Source organism: Pelophylax lessonae, assembly GCF_965119305.1.
Source record: "Pelophylax lessonae genome assembly, chromosome: 2".
Lineage (NCBI taxonomy): Eukaryota > Metazoa > Chordata > Amphibia > Anura > Ranidae > Pelophylax > Pelophylax lessonae.
In genome coordinates, this window is record NC_138769.1 from 623,662,237 (window position 1) to 623,678,223 (window position 15,987).

Consider the following 15,987-nt stretch of genomic DNA (forward strand, 5'->3'; position numbering starts at 1 on the left):
AAAAACTGTTGATGATCATAGAAGGCTGCTTTTTAACTAAATCCAGTGTGATTTATACTCTGTATGTTCCTTTGTGACATTTAATCTATTGTAATAAATGTCTTGTTGAGAACATTCTCTTTATTTCACTGTGGCACCCTCAATTATATTCGCAGTTGATACCAAACACCTCTTGTTATGAATTATAGCATTAACACTGATGTGGAACAGTTGCTGTGTAGATTGTTTATATTGAAGGCCTACTCTTAGCTTCTGTAAAATGAACCATGCAGTGGGGTCTCCTCTTCGCAGTGCGTGGGTTTAGTGCTTATTTATCCAAGGAGAAATGGAATACTTAACTTACTCCTCACTTCTGCAGGTTCCCTCCTCTCTATGTAACCAGTACCAGAAGCCATTCCCTTCACTACCTCCCTAGTTGCAGCTCTCTGATGTCATCATGTACAACGCAGGCTCAATATTTCTGCATTGTCCAGGAGGACATGGCGGGCTTTCCCACATTCTAGAACATTGAACAAAGGAGGAGAAAGCTGGTTGCCAGGAGATAGGTGCGAACAATAGGGGAAAAATATTTACACCTATTCATTCCCCCTCAGCCAAGCCAGCTTTTACCCCAGGCAGCGCAGGTGGGATCCCACTGCATGGGTAGATTTAACAGCAGCCTGGAGTTGGGATTTAGGTTTGGAACTCGTAAACAAATGCAAATGAAAATAAAGCCCTTTACATTGTGACAACACCTTTCAGCAAAGGATGGAGACCTGCTCACAGGAAGATTATTTAACAATGATCATACTTATTGTTACAAAACACAGTTCATTAATTGTTGTATAAGAATACACTGCTTCTAAATATTTAACCTTAAAGTATCAAACCTAAAAGAGTGCTAAATATGTTACAGTACAGTAAACCCCCCTCCATTGCGGGGGTTACGTTCCGGACCCAGCCGCGAAAAGTGGAAATCAGCGAAATAGAAAAACCCTATTAAAATGCATTGTAGGCATGTTTTTTTACTGTCACTGTACGTGTAAAAGCATTTTAAGGTCTTTAAACACACTTTTAAAACAATAGAAACTCATTTAAACACATAAAAGATACTGAGAGACATAGCAAGAGCTATGGAAAACACAAAAATATTTAATTTTTAATGATTTATATAGTAAAATAACATTACAAAATAAACCGCAATATACCGGGACCGCAAAAACTGAACCGCGATGGAGCCGGGGTTTACTGTATATGTAAAACATGTTTACAGTATTATTTTTCATGATGATCTTTGCTCAATATACAGTCAGGTCCCTAAATATTGGGACATCAACCCAATTATATTCTTTTTGGCTCTATACACCACCACAATGGATTTGAAATGAAACAAATAAGATGTGCTTTAACTGCAGACTTTCAGCTTTAATGTGAGGGTATTTACATCCAATTCAGGTGAAAGGTGTAGGAATTACAACAGTTTGTATATGTGCCACCCACTTTTTATGGGACCAAACGTAATGGGACAATTCGCTGCTCAGCTAATTATGTCGATGTCCCAATATTTATGGACCAGACTGTATACAGCGCGTAAAATAAGTATTAAACATGTCACCATTTTTCTAGGTAAATATATTTCTAAAGGTGCTGTTGACATAAAATGTTCACCACATGTCGTTAACAACCCATGCAATCCATACATACAAACAACACCAAAACAAATACGTTTAGAAATTAAGTTGTGTAATAAAATGGAATGACACAGGGAAAAAGTATTGATTACGCTGACTGAAATGTATTTAATACTTCGTACAAAATCCTTTGTTGCTAATGACAGCTTCAAGATGCCTTTTGTATAGAGAAACTAGTAGCATGCGTTACTCAGGTGGGATTTTGACCCATTCTTCCACACAAACGGTCTTCAAATCTTGAAGGTTCCATGGGCCTCTTCTATGAACTCTGATCTTTAGTTCTTTCCATAGATTTTCTATTGGATTCAAGTCAGGTGATTGGCTGGGCTATTCTATCAGCTTTATTTTTTTTCTTTGAAACCAGTTAAGAGTTTCCTTGGCTTTGTGTTTGGGATTTTTATCAAGAATGTCCTGGTACATTTTTCTATTCATCCTTCCTTTAATGACATGAAATTTGCCAGTACCATATGCTGAAAAACAGTCCAACACCATGATGTTCCCACCTTCAAACTTCACTGTTGGTATGGTGTTTTTGGGGTGATGCGCAGTGCCATTTGACCTGCATACATGTATTATGGCATCTAAAGAGTTACATTTTAGTCTCATCTGACTGGACTATATTCTTTCAATATTTCACAGTTTTTGCTAAATGTTGTGCAGGAAACTTTAAACGAGCTTCGACATGCTTTTTATTCAGCAAAGGAATCTTGCATTGTGAGCGTGAATACAGGCCATGGCGGTTGAGTGCATTACTTATTGTATTCTTTGAAACAATTGTACCTGCTAATTCCAGGTCTTTCTAAAGCTTTCCACAGGTGGTCCTTAGCTCTTGGACAACTCTTCTGATAATTCTTTCCTTTATAGACAGTTGTCACCGGGGCATTTGTCTCCAGTGGAAGATTTGCCATCATCTCTTTATCACACTGGTGACAAAATCTTGAATTTCCCATCACTTTTTTTCCTGATAACAATTGTCAACAGAGGTAGCAGAGAGGATGAATCTCCCCAGTGCAGGTACAGCTAGCAGAGGTTCCAACCCTTCCCGACTCTGTCCAGAATTAAAAAAATATAGTTTTGCCTTTTCCATTCACTTTAATATTGTTGACTGCCATAACCAGGTAAGTCATTACTGAAGTTGGACATCACTATTGCAGTCTGCACTTACTAAATCGTGTGATTCTCCATAGATCAGACACATCTATGTAGAAATATTCAGCTAAATTAAAAAAGTTATTTATCCACTTGTTTCCCAGTGCAACCATACCTTATCACAGCAGTGGAATATTTGGACTGTTGTTATTCAAATTATTCTAAATCACTTAATCACCCAATGGTGCCAAAGTAGAAGAATTCAGTTAGAGTCCAGATGTAATTTTTTGAATGCAAGTTAAAAAAAATAGTCTATTGATTTTACATAGGCACTTTGGATTTGATTTACTAAAGGCAAATAGACTGTGCGCTTTGCAATGTGCAGTTGCGCTCTGCAAGTGCAATTGTTTCAGAGCTCAGTAAATAAGTAAAGCTCCACTTTGCAAAAAATGCTCACGTGCAAAGAAAATAAAATTAACAGCATTTTTGCTTGCACGTGATTTGATGATGAGAAGAGAGCTTCTGCTCATTTACTAAGCTCTGGAGCAACTTCACTTGCAGAGTGCAACTGCTCTTTGCAAAGCGCACAGTCTATTTGCCTTCAGTAAATCAACCCCTATGTCCACTTTGTTTTCTTCCTCTGTTTTTATAAAATAAGCCCAACGTGATGTGAATACTACAAGTGACCTTTTTATTAAAGCTGAGCCATTCATTTGTAATAATTACATTGTTTTTTTCTTCCACAGGACAATTCCTTACTTCTTCATTCATCGCAGAATGTGACTGTCAATGCACGTAACGACGAGGGGAAGATCACTGGCAGATTGACAGTAGGTAAGACAAGCTGCTTTACTGGGTTAATTACATATGTAAAAAGTTTGACTATAGAGAGCTACTCTTTTCAGTCACATTGTGAAACTGTTTATGTAGCAACTTGCAAAGAGAAAGTATCAGTCTAAAGGTAGGTACGATCCAACCAACAAATCTTTTTCTCTTTGCATAGATATGTACAAAGGCATGTTGATATCACTCTACTGTGTATGTTTATGGATTTCAAAAACAGCCTATTTCTTCCCATCATGTTTTAGTAGTAAAATAATTTGGCCAGGAAAATTCATTATAGCAGAGAAACTTTTTTTCCCCCTTAAAGTGTATTTACACTTTTGCTGTCATATTTGAGAAAACCCCACTGTATGTTTAGAATGTATTCCCATTCCCAGAGCATACTTAAAAAAAATTTACTATAAAATATTTCTTACCTTTTTAGATCTCTCTCTTGGTTTCTAGGGAGAAAGCCTCATGGCAGATTGCAAACATTTCTAAACAATCTCACAGTGTTTCTGTCTCAATGTACACAGGTCCTCTCCAGTAGAGGTCCAGCAACAGAACGGGGCTGTTTCAAGGTCTGGCAACTATTCCTAGAGACATATCTCAGTCCAAAGAAAGCACACCTTCTTCCATTTGTGTATAATTGGTGGGTTGTAAACTCTTCACTTACCATTCCCCTGGTCACCTTTAGCAACGACCCACACCTGGTTGGAAGCACTCATCACGCAAGGCCCTGCATTTCCTCCATGGTTCCAAATCAGGGCTCTCATTGTCCAGCTGAACATCTGAGGACCATGTGAATTGGGGGCCTAGGTCACCTGACATATGTTCTGTGGAGGGATCTGCTTCTCACTGCTGAGTGACTTCTTCCCCCTATATAGACAGTACCCTAGTGCTGCTAAAAACAAGTGTAGTATTAAAAGGATATATACTACAAATTATATTATATAAAATAATATATGTGAAATCACCAATACCAATGGTGTATGACACAGCTGACACCACTGTGAAATCACTTCACCACAGTATTACATCAAAACCAAAATTAAAAAGTGTAAACAAATAAATCAAACCTAGCAAATAAGTATACAATACATAATATACAAAGGGAAAGATTCACCAAAATTCAAATCTCAAATGTGAATTCTGTGCAAGTCCACATTTCAACATGAATCACTGCAAACTCCACAGTGCCCCGTTCAGATGTATCCTCACCTATTTAAATGGACCCCACTATGAATGTAAGGTCAATAACAGCTTAATAGTGCAACCACTCCATCCGAGCCGAGCCTCCTCAGATCGGCAGATATGTACCTGACTCCAGAGATCCTCATTCAATCCAAGGTGTAAGGACCAGAATCCTCTATAAATATGAGAGCTCATAAGAACAAAGAAATCCTCATAGTGTTTACCACATATTTATTTTAAAAGAGAAGTATGGGGTTTCCTTTTTTCCTGATTTATACTTACCTAGGTGGATGTAGCATCAGTCTGATGCTGCATCTGTCCCCCGTCGCCTCTGCACTGAGAACTGAGCACCGACCCGAGAATTGAACACCGTCGATCACTCAGGTTCTGACAGCTCGCTTCTGAATGCTTAGATATACAGGTTAGTATATAAGCCCAGTGGCTGCTGACCTGCTGTCTGTCTTCCTAGTGTGTGATGATGTGACAAGTGTTCCCCCTCATCACCACAGCATCCAACCTGACCAGGTTTGGAACACTTTTAGATCCTGCACCTCCTCTCTTGTTGTGGGATACACCCAACCAGCATTAATGGCTTAACTATGTGCTGCCCCAACCCCCACACTCATACAGGTATCAGGCATCTTCCTGAATCACCACACTGCAACCAGTGGCCCAGTCTACATCTTTTAATAACACTTGCAGAACACTTGAAGTAATTATCACTTCTTTTCATATATTTTCACAGCATACTGGCAATAAACAATGTATCACAATTCCCAGCATAGGTGCTGGCTGTGGGTCCCCCTGGGTCACTGGGTGCAACACAGGTACCTTTGTACCTGTTTCTCCAAGTGTGAGCACTGAGACAAAAACCAGTCCAGTATCTTTGGGTTTTTAGGTTTAGTTAGGAACTTGGATGGGAGAAGGGATGACTGTGATACTCCAACAACTGAGCTATGCACAATTAGGAAGGGACTCTAGAAAATGCTGCTTGATGCTGGTTAACGCTGACTTGACGCTGGTTAACGCTGGCTGAATGCCTGTTAACGCTGACTTGATACTATGACTTTGCCTTTGACTAACGAAGTCCTTTTTAGCTCCCTGATGTACTCCTTCCTGAGGTAGATGACTGTATACTTTGACTGTACTGTTGAACGCTTAAGGGCCCACACTGGCACCCCCTTTCACTTCCCTATCTTCAGGGCTTTAAGACTTGGCACCCCCTTTCACTGCCACAACTGCTGGTCAGCTGGCTCCCGGATCCCCTTGACCTTCTGGAGTGGTCCCCTTTCCTAGGCAGATCCCTGGGCAGATCTTAAGTACTCACGATACTGTTTTTCCTGAAGACTTCTGCCCAGCAGCTCCAATCGGTCAGAAACACTCTGGATCTCTCTGCAGCACAGCTCAAGCTCTGATCCCCTTAGGCCGACTGCCTGGACCCCCTTTACTCTCTGACAGGAGGAGAAACAGCCGTCACCTCCTCCTGGGACTGATGCTCCCGCCAAAAAGACGCTCTGTCACATGCTCCCTCAGGATTTATTCCCAATCCCAGGGTGCACTGCGGCAAACCCCGCCCACTGGGACAGACAGCTATTGGCTAGGTTTCCTCCACCGTCCAACAAGATCCCTCATTGGATACAGTGGGGAGACTCCCCAGACTCAACAGACACACCTGGAAATATGTGACAGCTACCTAACAATTCAGGCCCCCCTGATAAGCAGACAGGGACACATATGTATTAACTTAGCACCTACCTGGGAGGGTGCTACAAACAGTATCCACTTCATTGGCATATAACAAGTCATTGTCCTAGAATCTGAGGTATGCTTTAGCCATAACTCAATATCAGGGAAGCCTACCAAGGAAAGAGTAGTTCTTAGCCCTAAAACTCCATTTTCCTATTCCTTTACAGCTTAACTCCCATCCCTACTAAGCTCCACCCCAACATGTATAAGATCTTACCAGGAAGAGAAATGAAATGACCTCACTTCCTGAAGAATACAAGAAAGAAATTTAACTTTAAAGGGGGTCAACAAAATGACCCCTGCCTACACCCACACACTCTGAACTATCCCTCACTTAAGCTAGGTTCATACTAACCAATGCTCTAAAAAGCGATTCAGAGTGCAGTCTCTTCCTGCTGTATTTTACACTCTAGGTGGGGAGCTAGGAGGGCAGTAAACAGTAATTCAGTGGCCTGTTTTGACCACTCCCCAGCCATCAAGGTGTGGCAAAGATTATTGCCTGATTGCATTGGATCCACTGTAGAGTGTTCTTCAGAGGAATACAGCATGAGCCTTAAAAGCCAGTAACAGTTGAAGCAAGTTACAGTCAAGTAGGAGGGTGATATATGAATTCTGCTCAGGAAGACATTGCTTCTATAGTCCTAAAGAGCACTAAAAAACCCAAGTTCGCTGTCTGACCCCAGTGTCATGGCCACCCATTAATGAAATATAGTGTAAACATAGCATTAAATATGGCGTCAGTTCAGTCCTGTGTTTATTGTTTTTCAACATGAAGGCAACAGGTATTGTTTTATCTACATTACTAGAAGTGGTAGAATGTATTCTCTGAACTGACTATACCTGCAGCCAAAACTAAAATAATTCATGTAGTTCATCTTATAAAGAACTATGTATTTATTCTGCAACTGGCCTCAGGTGTGTTGTTCCTCTCCAGCAGAGAAAGCTTTAATCAAGAACTATCTATGACAGCCCCAGCCTTTTACTATCTTCGCTGCGCTCCTTTAGAAGCTTGCTGTATCTATTCACAATATGCCTTCAAGTCCCTCGTATTGTGTTGTCTCTCTTATTCGTAATACGCATGACTGCAAACCATATTTTATCATGAAATTCATTAAGTTCTAATTGGCAGCTCAACAAAGCAATTAACTTTTTGCCTCTGTATGCTCTGGGCATCGAGTGTTGATCCATCTATTACCTTAGATATTTGCTTCTCCTTCAGTAAGTATCATGAATAATTAAAATATTGTATTTTCACTGACTAGAAAAGAAAGTTGTAATTTTGGCCTGCTTGAAACTTGACACTTGATTAATATCTTTTTTCTGCAACAAAAAAAACAAAACATATAAGTGATATATAAGCAACAGGACATTCAAATATGGAGAATTTATAAGCAAGAGAACATTGAAATATGAAGAATTTATGTTAAATCGTTATTTTAGTGAAGAAAAAATGGTGATATGTACCAATAAAATGGGAGAATGTATTTAAAGAGCACCTTCAGGCAGCAAGTGTTCTCAATCAGAAAACTGCTGGGCAGAAAATACTATGTGTTAAAATGAGAAAATTCAGTAATTTTATCAATTGTGAGGCGGGACTGCAGCTTTTTTTTTTCATCTGACAATTTTCTTTGTCCTTTTGTAATGCGACATCAAGGAGCCAGTCTACTGTGGGGTGGGAGTGAAAACACTCCATGTATTTAGTTGACCTTCTTGTGTGTGTGTGTGTGTATATATATATATATATATATATATATATATATATATATATATTTATATACAATATCTCACAAAAGTGAGTACACCCTCAACATTTTTTGTAAATATTTGACTTTTCATGTGACAACACTGAAGAAATGATACTTTGCTACAATGTAAAGTCGTGAGTGTACAGCTTGTATAACAGTGTAAATTTGCTGTCCCCTCAAAATAAGTCAACATACTGCCATTAAAAATATTAAAATATCAAAATAGGGCATATATAGCCATTTTCCCTCACCGGTGTCATGTGGCTCCTTATTTTTACAAGGTCTCAGGTGGAATGGGGAGCAGGTGTGTTAAATTTGGTGTCGCTCTCACTCTCTCATATTGGTCACTGGAAGTTCAACATGGCACCACATGGCAAAGAACTCTCTGAGGATCTGAAAAAAAGAATTGCCCCTCTACATAAAGATGGCCTAGGCTAAAAGAAGATTGCCAAGACCCTAAAATGGAGTTGCAGAATGGTGACCAAGACCATACAGCAGTTTAACAGGACAGGTTCCACTCAGAACAGGCTTTGCCATGGTTGATCAAAGAAGTTGATTGCACATGTTCAGCATTATTATCCAGAGGTTATCTTTAGGAAATAGACGTATGAGTGCTGCCAGCATTGCTGCAGAGGTTGAAGGGTTAGGGGTCAGCCTGTCAGTGCTCAGACCATACGCTGCACACTGCATCAAATTGGGCTGCATGGCTGTCGTTCCAGAAGGAAGCCTCTTCTAGAGATTATGCAAAAGAAAGCCCGCAAACAGTTTGCTGAAGACAAGCAGACTAAGGACATGGATTACTGGAACCATGTCCTGTGGTCTGATGAGACAAAGATAAACGTATTTGGTTCAGATGTGTCAAGCGTGTGTGGCAGCAACCAGTTGAAGAGTACAAAGACAAGTGTGTCTTGCCTACTGTCAAGCATGGTGGTGGGAGTGTCATGGTCTTGGGCTGTCTGAGTGCTGCCACTACTGGGGAGCTACAATTCATTGAGGGAACAATGAATGCCAACAAGTACTGTGACATACTGAAGCAAAACATTATCCCCTCCCTTCGGAGATTGGGCCGCAGGGGAGTATTCCAACATGATTTCAACCCCAAAACACGTCTTCAAGATGACCACTGCCTTGCTAAAGAAGCTGAGGGTAAAGGTGATGGACTGGCCAAGCATGTCTCTAGACCTAAACCCTATTGAGCATCTGTGGGGCATTCTCAAATGGAAGGTGGAGGAGCGCAAGGTCTCTAACATCCACCAGCTCCGAGATGTCATCATGGAGGAGTGGAAGAGGACTCCAATGGCAACCTGTGAAGCTCTGGTGAACTCCATGCCAATGAGGGTTAAGGCAGTGCTGGAAAATAATGGTGGCCACACAAAGTATTGAGACTTTGGGCCCAATTTGGACATTTTCACTTAGGGGTGTACTCACTTTTGTTGCCAGCGATTTAGACAGTAATGACTGTGTGTTGAGTTATTTTGAGGGGACAGCAAATTTACACTGTTACACAAGCTGTACACTCACTACTTTACATTGTAGCGAAGTGTCATTTTTTCATTGTTGTCACATAAAAGGATATTATAAAATATTTATAAAAATGTGAGGGGTGTACTCACTTTTGTGAGATACTGTGGATATTATATATATATATATATATATATATATATATATATATATATATATATATATATATATATATATATGCTGATCTTGTGATCGTGGATGTGTGGCACCCTCCTTCCCTAGTCTCAAATCTCAAATATTCGTACCCTGATCATATGTATGCAGTTATTCCAGTTACACTTTTCTGTTTCTCAGTTATTTTATTTATTTTTTTACTTTTGAAAGTGTATATACATCCCGTGGGCCGTGCTACCTAATGCCCTACATTTTGGAAGAATTATCAGAGTTCCTGCATGTAAGTGCATCAGATGCTATATGAAAGTTTGTATACCAGAATGTGAAAACCTAAGCTTTTAATTAAGTTGGAAATTGTTACATATAATGAACTATATGGATCAAATGAAAAAAGCAATGCATATACTCACCTCTTGCCCAGCACACAAAGTTAGTAACTTTATTAGTAATCTTTATTTATCTTTGTTTTTGGTGTGCTTTCATGTGTTGGGGAATAAAAAGATGGCATAGCTGCCCTCCCAAGAGATGTCTACTCTGGGTCCAGCAGTGTCTTAAGACACTACACCATATATTTTCTTTGCCATCTCGAACAACACCTTAAAGAGGCTCTTCGGTCTGGGAAAAAAATATGTTGTCCAGCAGTGTCTTAAAACACTACATCATAAATTTCCATTGCAATCTCCGACAACATCTTAAAGAGGCTCTTTGGTCTGGAAAAAAATAATGAAAAGTATAAAATATTGTAGTGCCTGACTTTTAATAAACAGGCACTTATCAGTCCAGGGATCCAGCGCTGTCCTCATCCAAGCCAGTTCTTCGCTGGTCTTCGGTTCACAGACGCTACCATTTTTGATGTGGAAAGTCAGTTGTAACTTTCTGGAGCTTCACAAATGGCTTCCCACTGCACTTGATCAAGTTGTGCTGTGCTGTGTGAATGGACCTGCAGACTCCTGACATCAGTGACAAGTTCTAGGAGGTTGTGGGCAGGGAGGGGGGCAAACTTCGACTCGGATCACCTAGGCGAGCTGAGAGGTAGTGGGAGCGGGGATCTGCCAAAAATAGGTACCTGCTACTTAAAAACAAAAAGGCCAAAAGTTTTGGAGGAGAGGGGTAGGTGGAGAAAAATCGGAACTTGCATTCTGATTTCAACTTTAAAAACTCTGCTTCACAAGACATTTGAATATCAACATATACATGAAACTCCTACAGTATGTTAATAAATGAGAGAATATGTTAAAGTGGTTCTTCTTCTGAGAGAGTATGTTAAAGTGGTTCTTCAGTCATTCTGTAAAAATAAACAGCAAAATTTGTCAGAGGAGGAAGAGGAGCGGAACTTCCCCTTTTGGGTAAAGTTCTGCTTTAATAAATTAAATAAATGTTAATGAGAGAGCATGTTATTAAATGAGATAAATGTCTTTATAACTGTTGCCCCAGCAGAAGTACATGCAAGGTGCATATTTATTAGTTTAATGCCAACAAAAATAACTCATTTCGCACCCAGTTTCTTCTTTACTTTACTAACTTTAACCATAACACATACCCCAACTAAACACCACCTTTAAAACCAAAATGTAACCCTATTGCTTAACCCTAAATCTGGTCCTAACCGTTGACCCTTCTGTTAACCTGACCACTAGCATAATCTCTAACATTAAATTATCCCCTACAGAAGCATTCATCTAGGTCTGCATATAGATAATTTTATGCAAACTGAAAACACCTAATATGCACCCTCAATACGGAGAACATATGTTGACACCCCCTCGCCTTGGAGCCCACAACCCTTTGGACACCAGACAATAAATTAGTAAATCATGGCTGCCAGCAGAAAGGCAAGGCAGGTACCATTTCCTTGAGTGCGGGCTGAGTACTATATGAGTGGATCAAGTTTATCACCCTCCTCTTTGTGGCGGCTCTACCTCTTAAAGTTCCTCTTATCTCCTCCATCCGTTGTGGGCGATTTCCAGGGTAGCAAGATTACCTGATTTATAGGATTAGCTTCAACACTTTCCTTTATATGGCAATTTGATCTTTTGTCTCTTGTATCTGGTAAGCAGAATTTACTTACAGTGGTGGATTGATCACTGGCGGTGGAGGACATCACATCACGTGTGATTATTATTTGCAAGATTTGTTTGATTGATTTATTTCATTTATTTATTAAATTTTCATTTATTTATCAGTATATTTATATATACTATTGATCACCCTTGATCACTACTTTAGCGCAACTTGTAATATTATTATGAATAAATTAGTACACTTTTGCCAGTATTGTATGAAAGCAAGAACATGTAAAATGGGACTGTGTATATTCGGGGGTTGCCAAAAACATTTTTGAGGATCGTATAGTTTTATATTTATAAAAATACTTTGAGCACTGCATTAGGTTTTCAAACAAACTAAGCAAATTATACAATTTCAATAAGATTATGTCATCTTCAACACATTGAAAATGCTATTTCTGCTCTGCAATGCCAACAGCTCCTTGGATCCTGTATCTTCACAGTCCAGTGTTTGGGGAAACCCAGATCATTCTGCTATTATCCATGACTTGGATTTAGACTTGAAGGCTTAATTTGTGTCCCTTAAGCAGTCTGCCATCATATAGCTTAATGTAAGCCTACATCTGTACCTTGCCTTCAGAAATATGTTTGATCTATTTAAGGAAAGAACTATGGATAAAGTGATCCTTTATCATCTCCCTCTTTTACTGTCAAAGTAAAGGGAATTTGTGTGCTCATGTCAAATTAAATTGTTCAGGATTCAATCATTTAAAAAAGATTGCCATTAATTAATTTGCAATTGGGCCTGTGTAAAACATGGTATGCTCATTGAAAATGTCTATGCACTATTTGTCAAACAAAGAAGTAAACATTTAAAGTTAAGGAGCAAAAATGATCGACTATGGTCCCTACATTCCAGTCAATATCCATTATCTTATTAAAGTTGAACCCAGGCAGCTATAAAAGACACAGATTGTTGTAGCCCTGTTTTTTATTAATACATCATTAAAGCTTAACTTCAGCCTAACCTTCAGTCTTGAAAATCTGTACAGGCTCATGTCCTGTTTGTCCTATACTGGAATTGCTCACTCTGATTACATTGCACACTGTGAGCATCTAACAGTGTGTATAAAAAGATGAAGCAATATGGAGCCCCTTCCTCTCATTGCCTGGCTGGAAGACAGAATCATCTAACTTTTTCTTTCCCAGGCTGACTGTCCTCGCCCACCCCTTTTATTCATCAGATTTCAGTTCTTCCTAATATGGAGGCTCAGCATCAGGGTTTCCCCACACAAATATCTTTTGATCCTGCCAGTTAAGTCCGCTTAATTCAGCCTCATCTGAAGGCATAGTAATGATACCGCACAGCTCCTGAATTTAGAGCAGCATTGCTACTCTCACGTAGACTGTACCTGCACTACAGCGAGATGGGCAGACGTAACTTGTCAGTGAGGACATGGTCACACCTAGCCCTGCCTAGCGATTTCTGCATTGACAGTACTGCACCTTTTACTGAAGCTGCAGTGTCTGTGACAAGGAGTGTGTGAGACACTAATGAAGGAGGATTTGTCTCAATCAGGGAACATAAGAAAGTTTTTTTGTTTATTTTATGAGGCTTATGCATTCCATAGTAAATCGATTTGGTACTTGTACTAGCCTTTAAATTCACAAGTGCTTTGCAGCCCAGGTCAAATTATGCTTTACCAAACTTCAAACTCCAGCTGTGGCACTTGTATTCTATAGAGTACCCACTCCATTGTTGTTTCTTTCAATTACTAGATATTCCAAGTATAAAAAAAATTGACCTACATGGCATTATAAACTCTTGATCATTTTTTAAAGATAAAGAAGCAATTGGGCCATTTGTTTGAGAGATCAAGTTTTCAGTTATCATTTCCAATTGTACCCAGGTCAAGTTTCAAGTCATGGGAACTAAATATGACCTTCAACAGCAGTGGTCAATTTTAACTATGTGCAGTAACAGTTACATTTTCAGGACAAGCTTTTTCTTCTGGTCCTTTTGAAATTGCTCCAATTTTTGTTATTTTGAAAAGATTTGGTAACTATGGCATAGGCTTACTATATGTGTTTTATAGTATTAAAAAAAAAACTTAAAAAAGCATGGCTTTAAATAAAGAATTTTTTTAGGAAGGATATAGCTGGTATATTTTTTTAATCTTGGAATATCACCTATATAAACTATAATATATTTTGAGAGAGCTGAACCCCCAGAAAAAAATAAATAAATAACTACGCCCGTGATTTTAAGTGACATGGAGCTTCCATTAAAAGATGCTGACCAGGAGCACATACCATTATTTCTATACCATTTTATTACCCCCTATAGATACATATATATCCATCTGTTGCTTTAAATGTACCATTAAAAAAAAATAGATAAAAATAAGAGTTATTGATAAGAACTCAAAATTAAGAACTCCAGCACACTGTAGGGGGATACTCATTAAAAAATTCTGAGAATATTTTTTATTGATTTAAAACTAGTTAACCTTGCACTTTTGAGTGGCAAAAAAGTCTATTTGGCGTAGGATTTTAAAATAATTAGTAATTTAGTATTTTAACAAATTACCAGTGGAACTTAGTAAAATGTAAAAGAAGTGTGCAGCGCTATAATAAATGACTATAATAATAAATAGTCCATATAGAAAACCTAAAATCAATAATAATAATGTGAATCGCATGCAAAAAGCAGATTCCCCTAGATCTTTGATGAAGAGAGGAAATCACCAGTGATCAGTCACTTAAATGCACACTGGTGATTTCCTCTCTTTATCAAAGATCTAGGGGAATCTGCTTTTTGCATAAGATTCACATTATTATTATTGATTTTAGGTTTTCTATATGGACTATTTATTATTATAGTCATTTATTATAGCGCTGCACACGTCTTTACCATATTTTGTTCATTGGTTGTGATTTAACAACTTATTGTGCTGGCTGCTACTTGAAGTTGTATATTTGTTTTTTAATCAAGCGCAGCAATTTACTGTTAATATTAAAATGTAAACCTGAGGGACTTCTCGTATTTTGATGTCAACGGCAGCAAGGTTTTGTTACTTACAGCAGCCAGGTAAATACTGTATTAGTCATGATCGACCTAGCCAGCATTAGGTTAATGAAAACAAATAGAGCACATTGTGCAATCCTTATTTTCTTATGACAGTGCTGATTACTTTACAAAATACTCTCATATTATCTAAAATAACATGTGCACTTATAGTGAGGAAATTATTATTTTCCTTTTCACAAGGGCTCTCACTTAACCAAATATTCTTTAAGTACACATAAGTTCATTAGGATACTATAGGAAATGATTGCGCGGGATTAATGAAGCCTGCACAGAGGGTAATTCTTAACGAAACGCCCTTAAGCCAGGTTTGAAAACTTGACTTAATGATGAACATCATAATCTCATTAGGTTTCTTCCATCTCTGAATCTCAAATGAGCATCTTTAAGAATCCATCTTTCCAAATAGCCTGTTCTTATTCCCAGTGCGTCTTTCTGATTTAGATTTTTACTCTACAAAAAGTTTTTGCACTTATTTTCTAATTAATATGGAGCTGGTCCATTAAGACTGGTGAATTAATACAGGGGCGATTACAAAAGATGCATTACAATGTCTATTAAATTATCTGGAAACTTATTAACTTTGATTATGAAAGGTTCTGAATGAACAGTTTTGTGAAAGTTAAGAGAATGCTGATGTGGCAAAAGAGAGTCGTGCTGTATATTTGTTGGCTTAAATTTTGCTAACAAAAGGTATTCGACTCACATTTATAAATGGGTTTCTTGAGGCAAAACTGGAACCATTTTCTTGCCATGTATTCTTGTACATGCTTCACTATACTACACAGAAGAGATGTGCTGTATATAAATTAGGATTTCTGGGGTTGCTAGTACTAGGAAGCTTGACTTTTACAAGATATGTACTATCAGAATTTTGAGTTTGTTGCAATGAGAGAGACAAAAGAGTGGGCATGTTGACAGCTGTAGTACTCTTTATTTGTAGCCCCTCTGGTGATCCAGTGGGTGAAATGTGTGCCCTTTTTAATTTTAGC

At 38.6% G+C, this 15,987-nt stretch overlaps 1 protein-coding gene across 2 annotated transcripts in view; it reads left to right on the forward strand.

Moving 5' to 3' along the window:
• SGCG (sarcoglycan gamma) overlaps positions 1 to 15,987 on the forward strand; it is a 300,854-nt gene that overhangs the window by 182,388 nt on the left and 102,479 nt on the right. For both annotated transcript variants that reach the window (XM_082246683.1, XM_082246684.1), the window contains exon 4: positions 3,506 to 3,593. In XM_082246683.1, the coding sequence (XP_082102809.1) occupies positions 3,506 to 3,593 (88 nt within the window). The remainder of the gene's footprint in view (positions 1 to 3,505; positions 3,594 to 15,987) is intronic.